The 22,989-nt window shown below is 43.0% G+C and overlaps 1 protein-coding gene across 1 annotated transcript in view; it reads right to left on the reverse strand.

Annotated features, from left to right (window-relative positions):
- Positions 1–2,252: 2,252 nt before the first annotated feature.
- The window catches only part of arhgef28a (Rho guanine nucleotide exchange factor (GEF) 28a), a gene marked incomplete at both ends in the record, with an annotated part of 35,954 nt that continues 15,217 nt past the window's right edge, over positions 2,253–22,989 (reverse strand). Inside the window, 26 exons of the mRNA XM_080018334.1 lie at positions 2,253–2,419; positions 4,928–5,183; positions 7,182–7,700; positions 8,001–8,048; positions 8,696–8,928; positions 9,097–9,270; positions 10,071–10,162; positions 10,282–10,460; positions 10,592–10,668; positions 10,828–11,082; positions 11,194–11,311; positions 11,413–11,538; positions 11,626–11,876; positions 12,045–12,185; positions 12,336–12,454; positions 12,577–12,715; positions 12,938–12,998; positions 13,090–13,145; positions 13,289–13,424; positions 14,080–14,203; positions 14,918–15,019; positions 17,246–17,288; positions 20,437–20,523; positions 20,962–21,070; positions 21,174–21,389; positions 21,622–21,708. Of these exons, the coding sequence (XP_079874460.1) occupies positions 2,253–2,419; positions 4,928–5,183; positions 7,182–7,700; positions 8,001–8,048; positions 8,696–8,928; positions 9,097–9,270; positions 10,071–10,162; positions 10,282–10,460; positions 10,592–10,668; positions 10,828–11,082; positions 11,194–11,311; positions 11,413–11,538; positions 11,626–11,876; positions 12,045–12,185; positions 12,336–12,454; positions 12,577–12,715; positions 12,938–12,998; positions 13,090–13,145; positions 13,289–13,424; positions 14,080–14,203; positions 14,918–15,019; positions 17,246–17,288; positions 20,437–20,523; positions 20,962–21,070; positions 21,174–21,389; positions 21,622–21,708 (3,915 nt within the window). The remainder of the gene's footprint in view (positions 2,420–4,927; positions 5,184–7,181; positions 7,701–8,000; positions 8,049–8,695; positions 8,929–9,096; positions 9,271–10,070; positions 10,163–10,281; positions 10,461–10,591; positions 10,669–10,827; positions 11,083–11,193; positions 11,312–11,412; positions 11,539–11,625; positions 11,877–12,044; positions 12,186–12,335; positions 12,455–12,576; positions 12,716–12,937; positions 12,999–13,089; positions 13,146–13,288; positions 13,425–14,079; positions 14,204–14,917; positions 15,020–17,245; positions 17,289–20,436; positions 20,524–20,961; positions 21,071–21,173; positions 21,390–21,621; positions 21,709–22,989) is intronic.

Below are 22,989 nucleotides of genomic sequence, written 5' to 3' on the forward strand. Positions count from 1 at the left end.
TCTTGCACCGAGACATTAGCAGCAGATCTTTTAAGTCCTGTAAGTCGCGGAGGTTCTCCATGGATCTGGCTTGTTGTTCCAGGACATCCCACAGATGCTCCATCGGGTTGAGATCTGGGAAATTTGGAGGCCAAGTCAACACCTTGAACTCTTTGTTATGTTCCTCAAAACATTACTAAACGTTTTTTGCAGTGTGAATGTCAGGACCCAAGGTTTCACATTACCTCCGCCAGCTTGTCTTCCCATAGTGCATCCTGATGCCATCTTTTAATGATGCACAAGCACCCGGCCATCCACATGATGTCAAAGAAAACGTGATTCATCAGACCAGGACACCTTCTTCCATTGCTTCATGAACCAGACGGGCTAGACTTGGCTCCCCGCGAGCATCAATTCGCCCATGGGCGACCATGGCCCTGTCGCCGGTTCACTGGTTGTCCTTCCTTGGACCTCATTTGGTAGGTACTAACCACTGCACACCGGGAACACCCCACAAGACCTGTCGTTTTGGAGATGCTCGACCCAGTCGTCTAGCCGTCACAATTTGGTCCTTGTCAAAGTCCCTCAGATCCTTACGCTTGCCCAATTTCCTGCTTCCACCACATCAAGTTCAGGAACTGACTGTTGATTTGCTGCCTAATATATTCCACCCCTTGACAGGTGCCACTGGAACGAGATGAGCAATGTTATTCACTTCACCTGTCAGTGGTTTTAATGTTGTGGCTGATCAGTATGTATGTTTATGGTATTCACTTCAAATAAAGTTTTGCAATGTACTTTATGGGAATACAATGTCCACATTGCCCATGTCACAAACAGTGTACTGTATTTCTATTTTGCATTTTTATATACCTTATCTGCTACCTGCAAACTTAATTGCTCCTTCTCTCGATAATCCACTGAAATGCACTGATGCCTTCTTTTTGAAACATACTTTACACCACTTTTTTGAAAATGAAACACAAACACAGCGATGTTCCAAATGAATGTTTAACTCACACACACAGTCGAATGTATTTCTTAGATTTGTACAGAAATTGTTCTATTTACACAACACAACCAATAACAAAGTACTGTATAATGTTTGAAAGGGGCGGTAATAAATAAAGGCGCTAAAACAGACCTAGAATCACATCACTGCCATTACACTGCAGGGAAGTCTTCTATGCATATACCATCACAAGTGTATGAAAAAAAAAAAAAAAGAAATCTGCCCTGTGGAAATAACCCACCTTTCATTCTTCATTATAGAAAGGCCGATGAAGATGAACCAAAGAACTTACATGTGGAGCATTCTTCAAAATGTAAATCCAAGTACATATTCAAGTGTAAGATTTAGCTTGAAACACAATTGTATTTTGATGATCACGTCATAATGTCATGTATTTACTGTTACTCTAATGAGCCTTACATGTATGGACAAGAAGAAATTGCAATATGTGCTCAGGTCAGAAGTCAGCTGTAACTGCAAAGTGATTATATTTGGTTCAGTTTCTCTCATGTCCAAATGTGTAACCCACTATTCCACGGGCTGCCCACTTGCGTGACGTAACTATGAGACGTGTCTGAAAAAGAAAGTATTTTGTACATGCACTGCAACCCAAATGCAACATCACTCTTGAACCCGGAGATTCTCTTCTCTTCCTGTAACAACAAAAGGTCCTTCTGGATAAAGAAACAAAACAACTTGGAGACTGGGAGAGTGTCTTAAACCCCTTCCTGACTTACATCCTTCATTACATTGTGCTTCCCTTGTAAATAGACGGAGCTCGTTGGGTAAACGATAAGCACTTTATTCCAAGAGACGCTTCCTCTGTGGCGGTGAATTAAATAAATAAACTCCTGTAGAGAAGTAGAAAGATAAAGGAAGGTGCTGAGAGAAAGGGAGATGATAGTGCAACGCTGAAGGAGAGGCTGTGGCTGCAGGTGTTAAGCTGCACTATCATTCAAACTACAGATGCACGCACACCTTAAAGAAAGGAAATATGGGACTCTTTGTGCTACTACTGTGTATGCTGCTGTGCATGGCATATCTTAATCATGACATTTTGGGTGACAAGTTCAAATTAAAGCTCCCTCTTCCACTCTCTCTTTCTATTTCCCCAAATGCTATTTCCTACCTACATTCTAGCAAAGGAGGATATTGAACGAAAATACACGTTTGAAACGTGGATTTTAAATGTTCGTCATTTATCACTGTTTTCCCCTGTGCAGGAGTGGGCTACGCTTGTCCTCCTCAGCCTCTTACGCCGCTAGAGGTACACAATGTTTTCCTCCCGGTCCTCCTCTTCACTTTCCGTCTCCAAGGAAACCGGCACACTGCAGTCTGGCCGAGGGTCACTGGGATGGGAGAGGCCCTGGTACTGGTCAGCTCCTGTTACAGCCGGCTGCTCCCTGTCCTGGCCGTGGCCGTGAGGATCTGGGGAGGGCACGACAACAGGCAGAAATGTAATGTAAACAGAATGTAAACAGAAATAAAAAACATGACAAATACTTGTTATATACAACTCAATGCACTGATACTACAATAAAATGTTTATTATTATTATTATTATTATTATTATTATTGATTTCTTATTATTAAGAAATCAATAATAATACGTTAAAAAAAATCATCTGTAATAATAATAATCAATTAATAATACATTAAAAATAATCATCAGTAATAATAATAATAATCAATTAATAATAATCAATAATTATAATAAACAATCCATAATTAAAAATGATCTAATCGAATCTCAAAGAAAGGTTTGATTAAATAAAAAGGTACCTAATTTAGTAAACACTGTGGAGGAGGGTGATTTTCAAATTTTATATATCATACAAAATATCATACAAATGTGTTGACTATACTATAATTATGTTAACAAACCATAAGCACGATCATACATCAAATATATCAATACACAGCATGCGGTTAGCTGGCATGCCACTGGGCTCGCAGTAACAGATTGCGTGGACTTCAAATTGCCTCATTGTCCGTGTCTCTTTGTGATGAATTGCAGAAGTCTTCGCTAGAGCCGCTCTGCTGGCCTGAGGCTTTTCTGTGAGAGGTGAGGCGGTAATGCACACCAAGGCCATGATGTAGGAAGACCATTTCAGTGATTTGATTGTGTATTTATATTTTCTAGATTGTGCACATTGTCTCAAACTAAATAAATATTCAATGCCATGGCATTAGAACACAAATAAAACAAGACGGAACACGTCATTAAAAACTACATGTGGTCCCTGCACAGCATTGATGAGCGCATTGATGAAGTCTATGACTTAGTTTAGACTATGTATTATTATACACCATGTGTAAAACAGGATTCATCGCATGAGACAGCATTCTCTCGAACCGGTTAGCCAAGGTTAGGCTATGCAGTTCTTCATCGTGGGAATCCGATGAATAGGAATGGGAGTGGGTGTGAGAGAAATTCCTCACATGCTCGGGTGAGAGGCAGAAACATAATTTTAATTCATGTGATGAAAACACGCTGCTGATTTGCATACAGGGGCGCAAGAAGCATTTAAAATATGGAAGGAACAATATTAATAGGAGTCGTTGGTGAGATGGTGCTGATGATCTTAAATGTAGATGTAATTTCATGTATTCCGGTGCGTTACGTCAATCTGACTATACCAGAAAGAGGAAGTGTGATTTAATCCAGAGGCGGCAGAAAATGTGGTTGGGAGGAGATGGGCAGTAGGGATTTGATACAGATGTAATTACACGGACCGTATAGAATAATGGACTGATGTATTGGATGTTAAAACTTCCTTTTTTAATAAAACGATAATGGTTTATTGAAAATGCAGATGAAACGAGTAGACATTATTATTCGCTGGTTGGACTCTGTTGTCTTAATTAAAAGGGAATAGGCGAAAGATAGGAGAGAGACGTGATTATGTTGAGGTAAATGGGGGAAGAGAGGGAGACAGGGGGATGAAATGAAAGGGGAGGGGATGAAAGATTTTGCAAAGAGTGATTCCCGTAGATCGCCTTGTAGTGTCTCATGAGGCCAATGATGGAAGGCTTTGTGGTGAGAATTCATCCTGCTTTGTAGATTGGGGCAAAGTATAGAACTCTTGTGAAGCAGTGACTCTTGGAGTCACACCAATGGAGTCCTGCACACCATGTGAAAGCCCCCCATGAACCACAACCTGCACATACTGTATATAACTAATTGGATGATGATGATGTCACAAAGCGCTCCGCTCCACCCTTCAGGCTGGACCCCTAATAAGCCAATCAACGAGGCAGGAATTGCGTCGCTCCCAGTGGTTCAGAAACACAGATACAACGCGCAAGCTACAGGCAACTCTGAAATGACCAATTATGACAAATGCGACCATTTTGTACTAATAGGGAAGAAGCGAGTGGATGACGCCACTATTAGTATGAGTGTGCATCTCTCATCCACTCCATCACCTGCCCTTCCCCTGCTGTGATGATAAGTCGCGCTGTAATGTGTTTTGTAAAGATTTCTCAGATCGATGCTCCAATCCGTCAGCCATCGCCTGTGAACTGTGATTCACATACTGCCGTCTCCCTGGCCAGTCGATAAGATAGAGAAGCCATTGATTTTCTTTTTCTCGGCCGGTGGGACCCAGCCAGCCGCTGGCGAGCCGCCGGCGTAGGAAGCTCGGGGGCTGCTTCTTAGTCAGAAGACACTGATTAACTGAGAGGGAGGACGGGCCAGGTCTCACTCTGGAAGCGGCCAAAGCAGAACCACTCGTAGGTGAGTGTGGGTGGTTTTGTTTGTGTATTAGAGTTTGGCAAAAACTGCTGTGGGTTTGTAACATCCTCACAGACAGAAAATCCCACTATTACAACACTTTACACTACACGACACGGTGACTGTTACACTGCTTTGCTGCACAATGGTACAAAATAGCTTAAAATTCAAAGCATGGACCATACGATTCTTGGTCTTACCGCTCCTCTGTGGTGGCGTGTAGAAGAAGCTCGTCTCCAACGCCCACTTCTGGAGGTCCGCATGTGGTTCAGGAGATTTGAGGACCGGCGGCTGTCTGTGGTTGGACCTGGCCAGCAGGGTGTTGAGACAGTTGTGCGCACTTGGGTCATTTCCCTTGTGGTGCATGTGGCGGTTGTTGATGGCAGCGTTGGTGAACGCTGCCTCGTTGACAAACACAGAGCCATCATCAGCGTAGGACTGGCCAGGTAGCGTGACCTGGTGGAGGAGTGGAGAAGAATTGACGCTCGGAGAAAGATCCAACACACATATTGGCCCAAAATCTTATCAAAATAAGCATTTATTTACAGGAAATGGATTTCTTGATAATCAGCAAAGTGGTTTCCTGGCATAGGGGAACAAATTTTCATTTTTTTCTTCAGCTGATGCTGAAAGTCAAGAGTTGGGCCACCTGAGCTGCCTCTGCTTTTTAATAGTCCAGACGGATGTATAATAAATCATTTCTGCACCTCGTGCGGCACTCTCCAGGTTAATATTAGGACCCCTTTGTCTAGCTCTGCCTGGACATTAACCTTCTCCTGATGCCTTCCACCGTCTTCTTTTTCTAACACGTTTTTCCCATCATTAAAAAAACCCCTCATTGTCTGAGACAGAGGAGCACAGCTAATTAACATACACCTGAAAGAGTGTCTATGTATGTAATTTGATCTGCTTGTGACCCCCTGACCCCACCGCCTTTGGCTAAACATTAGTAAAGAACACCATTGGGCTCATTGTCTCGCTGCTTCTTTGTCAGGCCACTATGAAGTGAGCCTCCACTGTGGCTAAAATACATGTAGTGAAATAAATAAATGAAAAGGAAGGGGAATATGTCAGGCCTGGAATAAGCCCAAAGAAATATGTAAATGAATGAGGCGGAAGTACTGTGACTGTAATATGAGCCTCGTCATTTCTCTGTTTCTATGAAAGGGCCACACCTGCCGAACACAGCGACACAAAGACGGGATATGAGGGAAGCTGACAGAAATTGATGGAACTCATTCATTTCAGAACTGATACTTTTATCGTGGCCTTTCCCTGCGAGGTCCATGGGGGAGAGTGGGGCAGGTACAACAGTGTTCTCTTCATCCCCTCCCTCCATGCCTTCTGGCTGGAGGGGTTGCTTTACTTCAGTCCTTTTCAAACAAAGTGTCGGTATGAATAATTTAGGTCCTTTTGGATACGACTGATTGGTTTCAGGAGCTGCGTGCCTCTGGTTTTAATTATTTTGTTAGAGCTTTTTATTTGCTGCAGTTTAATTATCATCAATCATTAAGTTGTTTATTGTGAGGGGAGCTGTAGAGTGCTAAGACGGATGGCGCCGAAATTACTCTCATTATCGCAGGTCATACATCAACATTGAATTGAGCCGCTCTGTGTAAATGGGTGGCGGGGCGTAATTCAGCGCTCTGCTTGTGCTGTCGAGCTAGCAGCGCTCTGTGAAAGTGAAGTGAAAGAGCCTTTTCCTTTATAGCGTACCAATTATGCTTTTCCTTATTTTCTATCGTATATCTAATGTTACAATGTTGGATGTTCATATGAGATGTGGCCAAAGTGTCAAATAATGAGGTAAACTAATGACAAAGTAATTGCTGTGAACAAAATGCTCAGGCTTCCGACCACTCTGAATGCTCGCTTTTCAAAGGTTTTTTTCTCCGGCACAAGCTGATGTCAGCTTATTTTATTTTATTTTTAGGACGTTTACATGAAAAAAAAAAACTACCCGCGTCCAAGAGTTGCAGTACAGTGTCTGGGTCCCTCACAAGCTTAGAACACAGTAACGAAAGTCAGCGACTGGATTGCTTATTTCTCACCTCAAATTAGTTTGGAAACAGATTTTAGTGTAGAGAGCCTGGAGTAAAGCTCAAACTTGATTGGTTCACAGAACCCAGAACTTGTGCTCAAACTCCATTGGCTCAGAACTAGGGGCTTGTCTGCTCATTCATAATTAAAGCTACACACACTGAAACAGCCAGTTTTGGAACACTATGGTATAGAGGCATGTCACAATGGCTTGAATGCATAATCTGAGTGGTATTTTCAGCAAAAAAAAAACCAAAAACATAGTTTTGGGGACCTCAGAGACCTATATTAACATGTGTGAAAAGGAGCATAACAGGTCCCCCCCTAACGGCATACTGAATGTATAGTACTCTCTTTGTTTAGGGTTACATGTGTTTGGATGTAGTCACAGTATGATGGTTCCAACAAACACACCTGCTGCCCATCCAGAGGGATGACGATGGCCGGAAGCATGCTGGGCAGGCTTCTCTGCCGACTGTGCCTCCAGCTCTGGAACAACTTCTGTTGGGTCTCCAGCTTCTGCCACTCCTTCTCCACGCTCCTCTGGCCCTCCCGGAGCCGCTCCAGACTCTGTTGATACTCCTCCAGCTGTTCCTCCAGCTGCTCCCTATCCTGCCTCAGCCTCTCCGTCTCCAGGTGGCACTGTCTTTCCCTCTCCTCCAGCCTGATCTCTTGCTCCCCCTGCAGGCTCTGTCTCACCTGGCAATCCCTCTCCCAGCGCTGCCTCTCCTGCCGTAGTCGACCCTGAAGCCGCTGAGCTGCAGCCACCTCCTCCCGCTGCTTCTCAAGGTTACGCTGTTTCTCCTGCTCCTGCAGAGTGTGACCCCGGGTGCTGGCCGGGTGCACTTGTTGGCTTTGAGGAGAGGGACGCTTGCTTTCGCTAAGGAGAAGCCTCTGGACCTCGTAACAGCTATCCTGAATGGTCACTGCAGCCTGATAAACACACAAAACACATATATTGGCCTAATATCAAATCAACTGTACTTCCCAAATAGGTTTTACGAACAGAGAAAAAAACTCAATGGGGTAGTGGAACTAGAAAATGATATGACAATATGTTGTTTTAACATATAACCAACTAGGCATAGTAAAAAAAACAATGCAATCGCATAGAGCTTGCAATGGTTGCCTCCAATCACAAACAGTCCAATAAAAAAATTATTTGTCAGTATGTATAGGCATTGTAAGTGTTGTTAACTCCATTGTTTGGAGTTAAGTTTATAATGTGCTCACCTGCAGACTGTAGAGCAACTGGGTCAGGCTTTGGACACTTTGAGCAACCTATTTAGAGACACATCAATCAATAAAAGAACATTTATAGGGATCTGTTTTTGTTCATAAATTAATCAAAAATGTCTAATGGATTTTCCTTTTTGTTTTCAGTGAAATGGGCCAGAGAGAAACAGGTAGAGTCCTATTGACTATTAGTCTTTTATGCCACCTTGAGGGTGGAATTAACATATGTCACTCGATAGATAACTAATCCTTCTCAGTGTCATTTATCTCATGTATTATAAAGAATCTGTATTAATGCGAGATGAAAATTCTGATAAGTCTCCATATCCATTTTACATGCCACATTACTCGTAAGAACTCAATGGACATTCCTTTTATTCTGAGCTAATAAATAATGAATCGCACTGTAAAACTGAACTGTAATTCCAATAGAATATACTAAATTATTCAGACAAGTGCAGATTGCTGCACTTGTCTGAATCTCCCAACAATGGAGATAATTCATTATTCAACTATGCAGAAAACGAAAAAGGTTATGGCAGGAATATTACAGAACACAGAATACTGAGAGAAACTACAGTTTATTGACACTGCAATGCCACTGCAGCTTTTCACAACTGACAAAGATAGTCTCAAAGTCTCTAAGAGTCTAAGAATCATAAATCACACTTGTATGTAGCTTGTAGGTTTACCTTGAGATCGATGTCACTCAGGCCTCCTTTTTGCAAGTGAGTGAAACATTGAAGTGCATTTCTTTCCGGCCATTCACCCTCGCTGACATCAGCTTCTCTGGTTAAAGCCTCGCAGTCTGTGGGGGTCTGCCGGGGCGTAAGTGGTCTGCCAGAGAACATGTCGTTCAAGGAATCAAGGCTGGGGCTGGACGGGGAACCAGCCCTGGATGACAGCATGGCTTTGAGATTGTCAGCTTGGAAAAAGAGGGGGAAGAGGGAGTTAGGACCGAAAGTAAGTATGTTCTCTGCTGTGTGTATGTGTGTGTGTTCATGTGTGAACCTACAGTAAATATATGTTTTACTTCATCCATTCCTGTTAAAATTGTTAACTAGAATAGTTAAAATATTTCTGTGAGACTCACTCTCCTGCAGAGCTGTGGCAAGTAGCACCGCAGCCTGAGGCGAGTCTTCTGAGTGCGGTTGTACAAGAAGCTGAGATGCCTCCATCTTCCAATTCAGAGCAGAGAGCTCTGCATAAATCTGCAGCTTCTCCTCCAAGCTGGAACAAATCTGCTGGTCTTGGCTCATCAGACTCTCTATAAAACATTCCAAAAGTAATGGTTAAAGGAGATCTATGATGCTTTTCCTTATTTTCTGTCATATATATAATGTTACAGTGTTGGATGTTCATATCAGACATGGCCAAAGTGTCATAATGAGTTAAACTAATGACAAAGTAATCGCTGTGAACAAAACGCTGAGGCTTCCGACCGCTCTGAACATTTTCAAAGGTTTCTTCTACTTTTGGCACAAGCTGACGTCAGCTCGTGCTGAATTTCTTTATATGGTCTGTATATGGTATGCTTCATTGGATCCACTGTGCGTTTCTCCAAACAAAACCAATAAAAAATGTGTTTTTACTGTAGATGTATTTACTTCTCTATTTACTTTCTCTATTGTATTTTATTTTACTAAATTTACATGAAACAAAAAATCCCAGCATCCGAAAGTCCAGTGGGTCCTGCTGTCTGGAGTCTGAGTGAATATTCAGCAACTGGATCGCTTATTTTTCACCTCAAATTTGTTTGGAGACAGATTTAAGTCGACTGATAAGGTGAAATCAGTCAAAGTTTACAGAGTAAATAAAACAGAGCGCGGAACAAAGCTCAAACCCCATTGGCTCCCAGAACCCGGACCGTGTGCTCAAACCCCATTGGCTCAGTACTAGGGGCTTGGCTGCTCCTTTGCAATTAAAGCTACACACACTGAAATAGTCTGTTTTGGAACAGCATCGTAGAGGCATGTCACAATGGCTCAAATGCATAGTCACGGACAGACCGTAAATATTACTGTGAGTTAACATCTGTGAAGACAAATGGAAGGACATCTCTATCACCTTGCAGTTTATGGATCTTCTGCATGCGAGCCTCAGCAGCTCGCCTCTCCTCTTCTGATTCACTTGTGTATTCTTCCTCTTCCTCTGGGCAGCTGGCCCGACAGACGAAGAGACAAAAAAGAGAGTTGCAAAACAAGGTTGGATGTAAATCCTCTAAAATTAGGATATGCCTTATGACGCCCTTCTTTTCTTTTCCCCAATTTTCACACACCTCTCCACAGCATCTCTGATGAGCCTCATCCAAGTGTTCCTCTCATCTTTTGAGGAGGCATGAACCTCATACATCTCTGGCCCAGCAGCAGACGCGCTGATCAAAAACATCCCTCTCTCTTCGTTGGCCACCTCTCGCACTATCAGCTTCTGCAGTGAGATGACCGGAGGTTTCTGGTCCTGGAGCCCAGTCAGGTGGGTTGGGAGAACAAGTATGGTGGGTAAGCACAAGCCAATGCATTCTGTAAACACAGACCTTGTTAATAAGTGTCATTGGTGTGTAACAGTTTCTTAACAAGCAATATACAAACCACAGTAGCAAATGTGTATTTCTGGTCTTTTTCCTGTAGGAAGATGAGGGTGTCTGTGAGAAGTAGTGCCAAGACATCTGTGGTAACAAGGAAAAAGACATTACATGGATGATATTAACAACTATTAATAAACCATTTCCATCTGATTATAACCAGTAAAAGTACAGAACAAGAATAAAGTGATACGAGGGATGTCAAATGAAGGAACTTCTCCAACGATCAAGCTCGTATCTGACCTTTGAGTCGCCCGGTGGCCGTTTTCCACAGAAGCAGGCCCTGGTGTTTGAGCGTTTGTCCGAGCCACATCATGTCCTGCTTGCGAAAGGTGTGTCCGTTCTTCAGCTTGGCTGAGCTGCGGTTCTCCATGCGATTCCACACGTCTCGCAACTTCTGGTCCCGCTCATACTCGCTGACTCTGAGGTCCACTGCTGTGATCACCTCCCGAATCTGTGCCAGCGCTTTCAGTAGGTCTTCATGCTCCCGTGTGTCATCTGTGAAAAGGACGGTGAGAGAAAATGAGTACAACAGTAAATGTCAAGGGCCATTATAGAAATCTGTATCAAATCCTTTTTAGGAACAATATTAGAGAGAAGTTGACTAACTCTGCGTATACTGTAGAACTCTCTCCAGCAACACTGGGTATTTTGTGATCCTTTGGGTTACGAGCAAGATGCATTCTGGGATCTCTCTTCGTCGTACCAAAGAGTTGTTACTTTGTTGCTTGAAAAAGTAACATAATAAAATGTCTTAAATCTGATTAAACATATCCCATCATTATTGATATCACCTTGTTACAAAATTAATTCAAGGAATTACAATACCTTGATAAAGTTCTGAAATCTTTTGTTGTGCTGCTGCAGTTCTTTGAAGAAACTAACAGCTTCATTGTGGTGACTGCAGAATTCTCCATATATCTGCTTCATTCTCTCTGCATTTTCATCTGAAAACTGTAGAAAATAAAATAAAAAACATAATTAAGAAAAATATCAAAAGTGTATTAAGCCCCTAGCCCTTGTCCTGGCATGATGACACACTTGGTGGAGGAGGATGTCTCCGATCTGCTGAATTAGGTAATTCCTGGGCTCTTGGGAATGGGCCGAGCTGTATCTACGTTCCCTCATGGTGGCGAATAAGGCATGGTGGAAGCAGAGCAGCTGATCCAGACAGGGGAAGACCCGTTCCACTGCCTCAGCATCCAGCTGCACCTCCTCCCTCATGCCTCGCCGAAAAACCTCTGCCATGATGTGCAGGGTCTGGAGGTGGTGCATTTCCGTCTGCATCAGCTCTGAGGGAGAAAGCACATGACACGTGAGAATAACTCCGGAATTCTCCACCCATCACTGCATTTAAGTGAAAGAGAGGTTGTGGAGATATTTGAGTAATTATGATGTTTTTAGTGTTATATTATAGAAGCAAGAAACCCTCGTTGGTGTATGTTTGGCTGCATTCTCACCATAGATGACATCCTGCCTTTTGACCACTCGTTTGTCTTGCTTCTTGCAGAATTTGTGCTCCACCGAAAGACTCCATGACTCAGCCTCGTATTCAATGGCATTAGCCGCCAGGTCATTCTGTAGATATGTGTCAACACAGTCTAGGCAAGGGCAGAGAGTCGAAATGATCATGAATGTAAGCCATTCAGCATCAATTTAAAGATCAATAGCAATTTACAACATTATGTACTGAAGAAAGGGCTGCTTCAATATCTTGTGGAATGGATTTCACTTCCTTCTCTCTCCTGTACCTTCCCCGATGGATGATTCTGTGGAGGTAGAAGGTGTAGCAGTTTGCCGGAGCTCTGATTGGTCTGATTGGCTCAAATTCCTCCAGCTGTCGGACTCTGTCTCTGAACTCTCACTCTGCCTGCAGACACATGTAATGGAAAACGTAAAGCCGTGAGTACCGTATTATAAAATTATATATCGATAATATTAACATCCCAATAGATGATAAAGGGAGTATGATTTTAAAAATAATCTTGTGACCTATCATTGGCGTAAGAGAAACTTCCGGAGGGAGGGTTGGAAAGTGCCGTGGCGTCATTTCTTTCCTTGGGGCTTATAAGAGGTAGAGACATGGTGACAGGGAACACATAGTGAGGAGGACTCTCTCTTACGGTGAAATCTGGAATGAGAGCAAATATAAAAAGTAAAGCATGTGATTCTGTGCACCATTACATGGAAGGCTTGAGAAACATTACATCAATGCAGCTGTATAGCAATTTTCACAAATTTACATCCAGATGTGCAAAGCTCTATTTTTTTTATAGCTATTTGTACATTTCTTTTACAATATGCTTTAGAGCATAACTGTGGATAACCTTTGACCTTGGTATTGTAGACTCACTTTGTGGAAGAGATGTTGTCTTGTTCTTTGCCATGGCAACTGCATACTTATCCTGAAGTTTCTATGTAATACAAATGAGAAACTGGTTCAGAGGCCTATTTGACAGTGGCGATGCAAAGATACGAAACACCTTAGCGACCGATAGTAATCACCTTTAGACATGGGGGGGCAGATTCCTTACAACCTTTATGGATGATGACCATGCAACCTAGAATAATAAATACATATAAAGATCATTGTTATTAAATTATAGCTAATACAGTAGAAGTCTTAAAGTTAGCTCCTTTACCATTATAAAACATGTAACCCATGATGGTATTTCAAGTGTAAAGTGATCAGTGTGTTACTTACTGGAACAGTGCAGAAGGTCCTTGCCAGATGCTGGTTTGTCACAAACAAGACATACAGTGTTTCCCACACAGGAACCAGTGGCAAAGCAGTGCGCATTCAGTTGCCAGGTCTTGGCATCTCTGTCCTTTCCTTTCCCCTTAGAAAAACAATCCAGACACATATAAGTGAATCAAGTGGACAAGAGACCAATCTAGATTGTTGAAAACAGATGCACTAGCACAAATCAATAAAATATTGTAAATGTCTTTCTGAAGTTTCTCTGCGATTCTCTCAGGTTTAACTTGATACTAAAATAGATTCTTCCCTTTTTTCACCCAGGATAAATTGAAGTCAATGGACGAAAATGAAGCAGAGTAAACAACTGCTGGGACAGGGAGGTTTTCCACCATGTGAGCTAACCCCCCCCCCCCCCCCCCCCAAAAGGGTTAATCATTAAAAGCAGTCTCTTCAGTGCTTTGAAGGCAGCATTTGACATGTCACTTTCACCTTGAGTTATTTCTGACAAAATGCCCTGCTTGTTGCTCCAGGAAAGTTAAAAAACAGAATATGCGAATGACAGAAACAGAAGGCCAGACAAAACTATGTACTACAAACTTTAACTATAATGTCTTTTCTCAATCCCTGGGTATGTACTTTAACTACAGTTATATAGCTAAGGTGAGGCCATTCAAATCTATTGATGCCAAATGCACACTAAGTCATACACTGAACATTACATGTATATATGTTGATGAAGCTATTTCGAATGTAGGCCATGTGCCATCCAAAATGATGTCATCAGTAGGGCTTACCTTGCTTTTGTTTCGGGTGCTAGACATCCTGCTTTTCAGAAAACTGAATGTGCGAATAACTTTGTATTTGTCCGACTCAGCTTTGGATGGGATGTTGAACTTGTCAAAATCTTCCTCTTCGATTCTGCACATGAAGTAAAACAATATCAAAGGACCGTACAGCATATTGCCTTTGCCATCGCTTGAATGACAGCAAAAAATATATATATAATCGCATGGCTGGTGTGCAATCATTTGTTAGTCACTGAAGTAAAATATTTGTTCTTGCTTATGAGTCCATGAGGAGACAAAAGCAATGAAGTGGGGCCAGGGTTAGTCCAGGTGATAAGCTCACAGGAGAGGAACATTCAGTAGGTAGGGAGATACGCTCTGACCGGCAACGTCTGCCAAGACACAAGACAGTTTACAGCATGAAGTAGAAAGTGTATAGTATCAGATTTAACAGAGGTGAAAGTTAAGGTATTTAAAATCATATTCTTATCATACTAGGTTCTAATGTTAGTCACAGATAGTGGCCAATGTGCGTCCAGTGAATGAAATATCTGCAATCTGGCTCCTCACTGTCTCAAACCTGTGATGTTAAAATGCAGTTAGTTGCAAAAGACAAGCAGAAATGCACACATTGAGATCCAGGGGTTGCTGCAAACGATGTTTAAAAAGCATCACATTCTCCTTTAGACAGTGAACAATGAAAAGAGACACGGCACTGAGGAGGGAGGTGCAGAGCTGAGGTTATGGTGAGCTGTGGTTTGCTGTAGGCAGGGAGAGTCGGCAAGGTCCAAGGGTTCTAAGGCTGCTTGTTATCAAACAGTTAATAGTTACATAAACCCCCACATACTCTTTAAGGAATTCAGATAGAGTAAGATGTTGGAGGGACGCTGCCAGCTCCATATTGCCCTCATCATCAGCAGACTGTGCACGCCTACGGAACCTGACCTCCCTGTGGAAAACACACATGTAGTGGATGCACTTTATCAGCACTGGAAGTACAACTAGGCATCAGGAATAGTGGGGTAATGTGACTAATTTCAAATGAACTGATGCCAGTGTACTTCTTCCCTTGACAAACTGTTTTGTTTGTTTTTAAATGCGTATATACACACTAATCAAAAATATGATGTTCCACCAGGGGGTGCTGCAGTGTCACAATCTTTATTAAATGCCATGGACAGGCATGGATCCTTACCCCATCCCACAGAACAGATTTATGGAAACATGATTGCACCAGCCATCCCAAAGCAAGGCAGAGGTGTCAGTATTGGCAATATTTAGAACTGAAGATCACAGTCATTCACATTGATGCTAATGAAATGATAATGCAAAGCTTCAGAAATGATTATGTATTGGGTCGTGTACACTCAAAGATGTGTCACATTCAGCTAATCAGAAAAAAAACAGGGTGCTGTAAATAGCAAAGAAATTTAAGTAAGAAATAATCTTTTCCATTATTATGTAGTGATACTGTTTCCTCACACTGATCGCTCCTGAGTCTGGATTGGATTATAGCCAGACAACCTGGAGATAATCCAGATGATTCATTGGTACCTAACGTTGATGTTATATAGTATGAGTGAGAGATTTTTTTTGGTATATACACCGATCAGCCACAACATTAAAACCACCACAAATAACCACTAATATTGTGTAACTCCCCCTCGTGCTGCCAAAACAGCTCTGACCCGTTGAGGCATGGACTCCACAAGACCTCTGAAGGTGTCCTGTGGTATCTGGCACCAAGACGTTAGCCGGAGATCCTTTAAGTCCTGTAAATTGTGAGGTGGGGCCACCGTGGATCGGCCTTGTTGTTCCAGCACATCCCACGGAGGCTCGATCGGATCAGACCCTAACCCCGGCCATCCACATGATGTAGAAGAAAACGTGATTCATCATAACATGCCACCTTCTTCCATTGCTCAGTGGTCTGGTTCTGTTGCCGATGTGCCCATTGTAGGCACACACCCGCAGCCTCATACGCAGCAAGCTGTGATGTACTGTGTGTTCTGACACCTTTCTATCATAGCCAGCATTAACCTTTTCAGCAATTTGTGTTACAGTAGCTCTTCTGTGAGATCGGACCAGGCTAGATTTCGCTCCCTAGGCACATCAATGGGTCCATGGGCGCCCATGATCCTGTCGCTGGTTCACTGGTTGTCCTTCCTTGGACCACTTTTGATAGGTACTAACCACTGCAGGGGCCACCACACAACCTGCCATATTGGATATGCTCCGACCCAGTCGTCTGGACATCACAATTTGGCCCTTGTCAAAGTCGCGCAGATGCTTACGCTTGCTTCAAGAACTGACTGTTCACCTGCTGCCTAATATATTCCACCCCTTGACAGGTGCCACTGGAACGAGATTAGCAATATCATTCACCTCACCTGTCGGTGGTTTTAATGTTGTGGCTACTCGGTGTATAAACACTGTGGGTTCAAAATGCTTTACAGTTAGGGTCTCCACCACAAAATAGAGCCACCACTAAATTTTACAACTCAACAAAGCAACAACTAACCCATTAAGGTGTGTTGTAGCAAAAATGTTTCAAAGCAAATTAAAATGTCTAAAAGGCCACAGAACATAAACAATGGAAAATGTTTTGGAGTAGAATTTAGAACAAACTGATTTATTACATTTAGAGATTTATTTAACATCTTGTGATATCTGAACAAGATTTAAGGTCTTAATTTCCTTAATTATAGCATCTCTATTGGGCAAGTTGTGTCATATTTATTGAGAAACATTTCCACATCATTTTATCCAACTATATGTCACGCAAAGCCAATTAGAAGGCCGTGACATCAGAAGCTGTTCTTAGATGCACTTATCACAGCCAAACATAACCAGTGAGCCAGTAATTACCCAATTTGATAACGTTGGAAATATCACATAATGATTGACATAATGACCCCACATTTAGTATTCGTGGTACTTTGGAGGACAGGGTTGCAGGTCTCCATTTAACCTCAACTACCAAATCTTGTAACAAATAAACTTTTCTGTAGTTCCCCGGCTGATAACAGCCAGGCATCTATTCCTATCCGGACCATTTATACACTATTGGTCTATTTAGAAAGAAAAATAAATGACAAAGCAGCAATAACAAACATTATTATTCACATAAAGCCCTTGTAAATGAGATATTTGCAGACCAGTTGAGGATAATTACCTTTTTTCATGAGGCTGTTCCAACAAACCGGAGGCTCTCTGCTCTGTAAAGGTTGAGAATTCAAAGATCTTAAATTACATTTCAATACATAACCAACAACCTGACCTCATGAACATTATGCGTGTTGCTCTTAATATCAAGATAGCGAGAACATGTCAAAGAATCTTCAGAGAAAACTGAGAAAAACCTGATTGAAAAATAAGACATTAAAATAAGAAGAGGATAGAATGTTCAGCTAATGATGCTCAGCATCATTACATTTAGATCTGTCCATCTACCCATTCATTTATAACTGTGCATGGTGCTTGGTCAGGGTCTTAGCCGTAGCAGGATTCAGGCCTCAAAAAGAGCACAGAAAACTGGGAATCCTTCCACAACTCACAATGAGTAGTCCATCCCTTCCTGCTCCAGCATTCTACAATGGATCCTTTTCATGATATAACATTTTTGTATACAGCCAAGAGAGTTAAATTCATTATCGATAGCTTTGGCATGTTGATCTTCAGCCTTCTTCAGTGTCGATGTGACACCAGCTTCCAGGTGATTATCCATCTTTCTTGCCTGTAGTGGTCAGACAGTGGTGTCTGGTGTACGTACAGTGTTCCCGGTTTGGGATAATTGATATGGACCTCTCATCCTGTTTGGGCCTTTTTTTCAGATCTCGATGGACACTGTGATCCATCACTGATACCACTTGGTCTTGGCAACGGTGCTAAAATGTGATGACCTCTGTGACATCCTTGGATGCATTTTTTTTGTCCCAGAGCCACCACTTCTGCTGGTGTCCACCAGCAGGGTTCTTGGGCTACCGCAGAAATGGGCACTCAGGCATTTTGCCCACGACACATGACACAAGTTTGAACATGGTCCATCCTGACTCCACCTGACATTCCCAACTTACCCTGCTACAAGTTCAAGTTTACAAGGTTTGTCCAAAAGCATCATCTAATCCAACTTATGACCAAATAGTGATTAGTTGATGCCTCAGATTCTCTCACTGCCTGACTGTCCTGAACATTTAGCCTAAAAGTCTGATGAAACAACCACAGGCACAGTCACAGTCAAGTCTGTCCGCAGCGTTTTGCTCAAGCTACTCTTAAGGAAGGTACACATATGAGTGTCATAGGGTATAAACATGCTATTATGAATGAGTCATGAACTGCACAGAAGTCAAATGACATTACCCGGCTTAGCCTTTATCTTCAAGGAGTCATTATAAATCAAAGTATCAGAATGGAAGGATGTCTTGGCGCCTGTTGTTGGGGTCTTATCAGGTCACTTACCATCCTGTCATGTCCAAGGACTCATAAAAAAACAAGAGACACAAACCTGTCTTCTCATCGAGATTACATTGTTCCCACCAACATTTGCACCCAACCTGAAGACCTGACACCGTGTGTGAAAGGGTCTATTTCCAAACCTTGTTCAGAGATTGTCCTGATTGTGTTCATATTCCAAAAGCCACCTTTGTCACGGGTGCTGTCTGGTGAGCCCAAATGCAGGACACAATGGAGGCTTGGGAGGTGCAAAAGATCAAGCATTTATTGCAGCGAGACCAGGGACAAGGAGACAAGGAGATTACACAGTGGGCTGGGAAGGTCGGGCAGGCGGGAAGATCTGGGCAGGAAGGTAATGCAGAAGTGGCAGGCAGCCAGACGCGGAAAGGTCAGGCAGGGTGGGTGGGGTAGGCAGAGCCACCAAAGAGGGCGGCCGAGAGGCTGGGAGACAGCGGAGAAGGCCGACCACCGGAGGTTCGGCTGGGCGTCGGCGGAGAAAGTCCGACGCCGAAGATCCGGCCGGACGTTGGTGGAGAAGGCCAACCGTGCAACAGTCCAAGCTGGTTGTGGCAGTTTTGCCTGCGACACGCCACCCAAGTGGCGTATTCAGGGCCCTCGGGCACAGAGACACAGATGAAGGGGTGGAAAACACAAGTTTATTTTGGAGAGCGGGCTTGATAGAACAAGCCCTGGAGCAGATGGACATGGGCGATGACAGGGCTCCTCTCTCCTGAATGTGTGTGTGGGGATGGGGGTTTTACCTATTGCTCGTTAGACCAACCAGTAAGCAACAGGTATGCAGCCACTCTGATCCCTGGGTCCCCAATTACCTAGATCCTTAAAACTACACTTTCCCCTGGAGGATCTTTTCTGAGGGCCCCCGGGGAAAATGACAAGACGCAACCCCCAGAAAGGGGACTGCTGGGGATCTTCAGGGGCAGGACCAGGACAGGTGAGCATCGGACTAGCTGGTTTGCGACTGGGGGCTAGGCAAAGGCTAGGACTGGAGTCCAGGCTGACAAACCTGCATCTAACTGACGGAGGTGCGGGCTGGGGACGAGCAGTCCGGGCTGCCTGAAGGGAATGTTCAGGCCAGGAAACATACTGGCGACTAGCAGGCCTTATGCTAGCAAATTGTTGGCTAGAACGCCGGTGGCTAGCAGGCCAGTGGCTAGCAGGGTGGGGGCTAGCAGGCACGTGGCTAGCAGGTGAATCTCCTGGCTGCTCCATGATGAAGAACTGCCTGAAAGCTATAAACGCTGGGTCTGTTGGGTTTATGGCTGGTCAGATCATTTGAGGTAGAGGGCAAGGGACTGAGAGAGAGGTAACCCAGAACAGATTAAAAATAACAAAACAGGGCACAACCATAACAACCTCAGTCCACTCTAACTGGCCTCCATCTTCAAAAGGTACCGGATCTCACACCTTAGTTTTAGCCCGGCAGGTGGTCAGCTTAAGAGGCAGCAGACTTTTGTTACTTTTGCTCACAAACTTGCCTAGACGGTTTTTTTGATTCCAACAACGATATATATAATTACTGGTCTGAATAGCCAAATGACACAAAGCAAACACTTTTATATATGATGCATACTGCTTCATGCACAAAAATATACACATTCAAGCACATGTGGCAAGACAGTCATGCCAACAACCTCTGCACATACAGTACATGCAAACAAAAGATGCAGCACACACACAAAGCAGATAAACACACACAAAAACAGAATTACTTAAAAAACACATTACTGCTAATGTTGTCCCTTGAGATAGTGTTGAAACAGGCATTTGGGGGGAACAGTACTTACTACAAGGGTGCAGCAGAGAAAGATTTAGACAAAGAGAGGGCTTGAAGGAGAGATCGGCTGTAGCTGAGAGATAGTGTTGAAACAGGCATTTTGGGGGAACAGTACTTACTACTAGGGTGGAGCAGAGACAAAGATTTAGACAAAGAGAGGGCCTGAAGGAGAGATCGGCTGTAGCTGAAGTTGTGGAACACACCATCTACAGGGCACAGTTAACAGAGGGATGCTCACACATATCCACTAAAGAAGGAGAAACCTATGAGCAGGTACAGTCAACTCCTACAAAAAGCATGGATAAGACGCCATTTTATGCAATCAATAGCTTGGCCTTATTGTGATTACAACAAACATTATTCAAGTCATGACAATTAATATTTATAAGCAAGAGCATACAGAATATCCAATACTTTGGAGTTGGTTGTACTATACTGTATATCAGAAGTTGTCTTTCTACAGTTAAGAGCTTTTTTTTTTATAAAACACAGCACCATCAAAATCTGTCAGTCCCATTAGTAAAACACATGCTTGTAGAGAGAACCAAGAACGGAAAATAGCCAAGTGAGTTCTTGGAATCTCTATTAGTAATAAGTAACACAAAAACTATCATGTTAGGCTGTTAACAGTTTGAGTCACTGACCGGGGCTTGTAGTGGAAGTGGGGCTGCTCTGAGCGTTCCGGGAGGCACACAAAGTGATTTTAGGTGAAGAGTAGGAGTAAGAGCGTAGACGGATCCCCTGGTCACACATCTATAACAAAAAAAAAACAGGAAAGGGAAAGTATCGCAATGAACAATTGTTACTCAAAGTTAGTAATTTGATTTGATAAAACAAACTTGTGAAAGTGCGTCACTTTTAAGGCTGTCGGGTCACTGGCTGAGGAGGCGCATTTGGCATGTGTGCACTTGAGGTCAGGGGAGGATTCCACGGCATCCATTTTGTCACCGCCGCTCTGGAAATCTGACGAGAGGTCTGAGAAAGGTGACTTATGCGCCGTGCCGCTGTCCTCGTCACTGTCCACCTCCAGGGCGACCAGACTGGGGCTGGAGGAAGGAAAACAGATGGCATGCTGAGAGCAACCGGCACCAAGCACTTCATATTAGACCACATGAAACCTTCTTTTTTTGATGATTATACCTAAGGTCACAGATCTCCAGGGGCGGGCTCTCTCTCTCTCTACGATTGTCAGGATCAGACAAACCGGGAAAGAGAGGCGTAGAGGCGGGTGGTGGGTGCAGTGGGCAGCCTCCGGCCTGAAAAGGGTGTTTGGGTGGAGGTGTGTCCATTGCCAATGGATGAACCTCCACTGTGTCCCACACCCTGCTGTCTGTTCCTGTGCTGTCACTCGTTACCCCAGAGATATTGTACTTCACATCGCCAATCACACCCTAGGCAAACAGAGAGAGAGACAATGACAGAGAAAGATAACCACTAAAACAACTTCATGTTATCCTTATGAAAAGAAACCTCTAAATGTTAAACAATTATCTGTAACATTGCTGTATTGTAAAGCCATGGCTATTACCGGTGTCATATGTGAATTGGGTGTAGCCTGCCCACTGTCATTGATCCTGGACTCCAGAGGAACATTCAGAATTTTGGCTCCGCTGCACAGTATGGGATCTGCTTTTATTGATACAAAAACAAGAATAGCTTTGTTATACTGTAAGATGACTTTCCATACCATCAGCCATTTTGCACCAAGTATATTTGAATAAATACAAATATAGCAGTATGGAAATGACCAACTCAGCTTAACCCACATTGAACGGTTTAAATGATTTACTGTCCAAGTGCATTGTGGGGAACACCCCTCTCCCCTCCCCTCCCACTGCCTGTTTCAATTAAGACAAAAAAGTATCTAAATAAAAACACATGCAAAAAAGGATGGTCAAGAAATATATTATGTAAGACTGGTGCACCACACAAAAAGTAAGACTGCTATAATTATTGTGGTTTGCTTTGATCTGGTATGTGCAGACGCTTTTAGCTGAACAGAGACAAAATGAACGTGACGGTGACCTGTGGTGTATGACGCGGCGTGATTATAGTATCAGCAGGGTGACTGTAGGGTCAGCTCTGTTTTATGGCACACAACGGTAGTTTACTTTTAATAGGAACACCACAGTATCTTGTTATGTTCAGGTTAACGGATCGAAACATAGAAAAGCATTACGCATCAACTCAGAAGAAAATGACATCATTATGCAGTCTTTTTCTCTTCTCTTTTGCTCTTGGCTACCAGCCACATCAACTTTTTGTGCTAATCATTTATTTTATTTTACTCACAATAACAATTATGGCATATTATTTAGTTACCATTACATTATAAATAACTTAAATATGGATACTTATTTTTCCTGTGAGCAACCATCCAATGAAAATCTTGGTCGACCCTTATCGCCAACTAACGTTTGGTCGACTATTTGGGGGTAGCCCTGATTTACACTGTTTCCAAAATCTATATAGCATTGAGTACATATGAAAGTGCAACCCGGTGTCACAAATTTTGGTGTCACTGAGTCAAGATTAAGTCAAACCATTTGTGGTGTTGCACTGGGCTGGAAATATTATCTATATACACTACAACTACCTTATAGCTCCATATAGGGACCGTTCACTGTTATTGGGTTTTCAAATAAGAGACCAAAACTACAGATTTATTTTGG

Source organism: Zeus faber, assembly GCF_960531495.2.
Source record: "Zeus faber genome assembly, chromosome: 17".
Taxonomy (NCBI): Eukaryota; Metazoa; Chordata; class Actinopteri; order Zeiformes; family Zeidae; genus Zeus; species Zeus faber.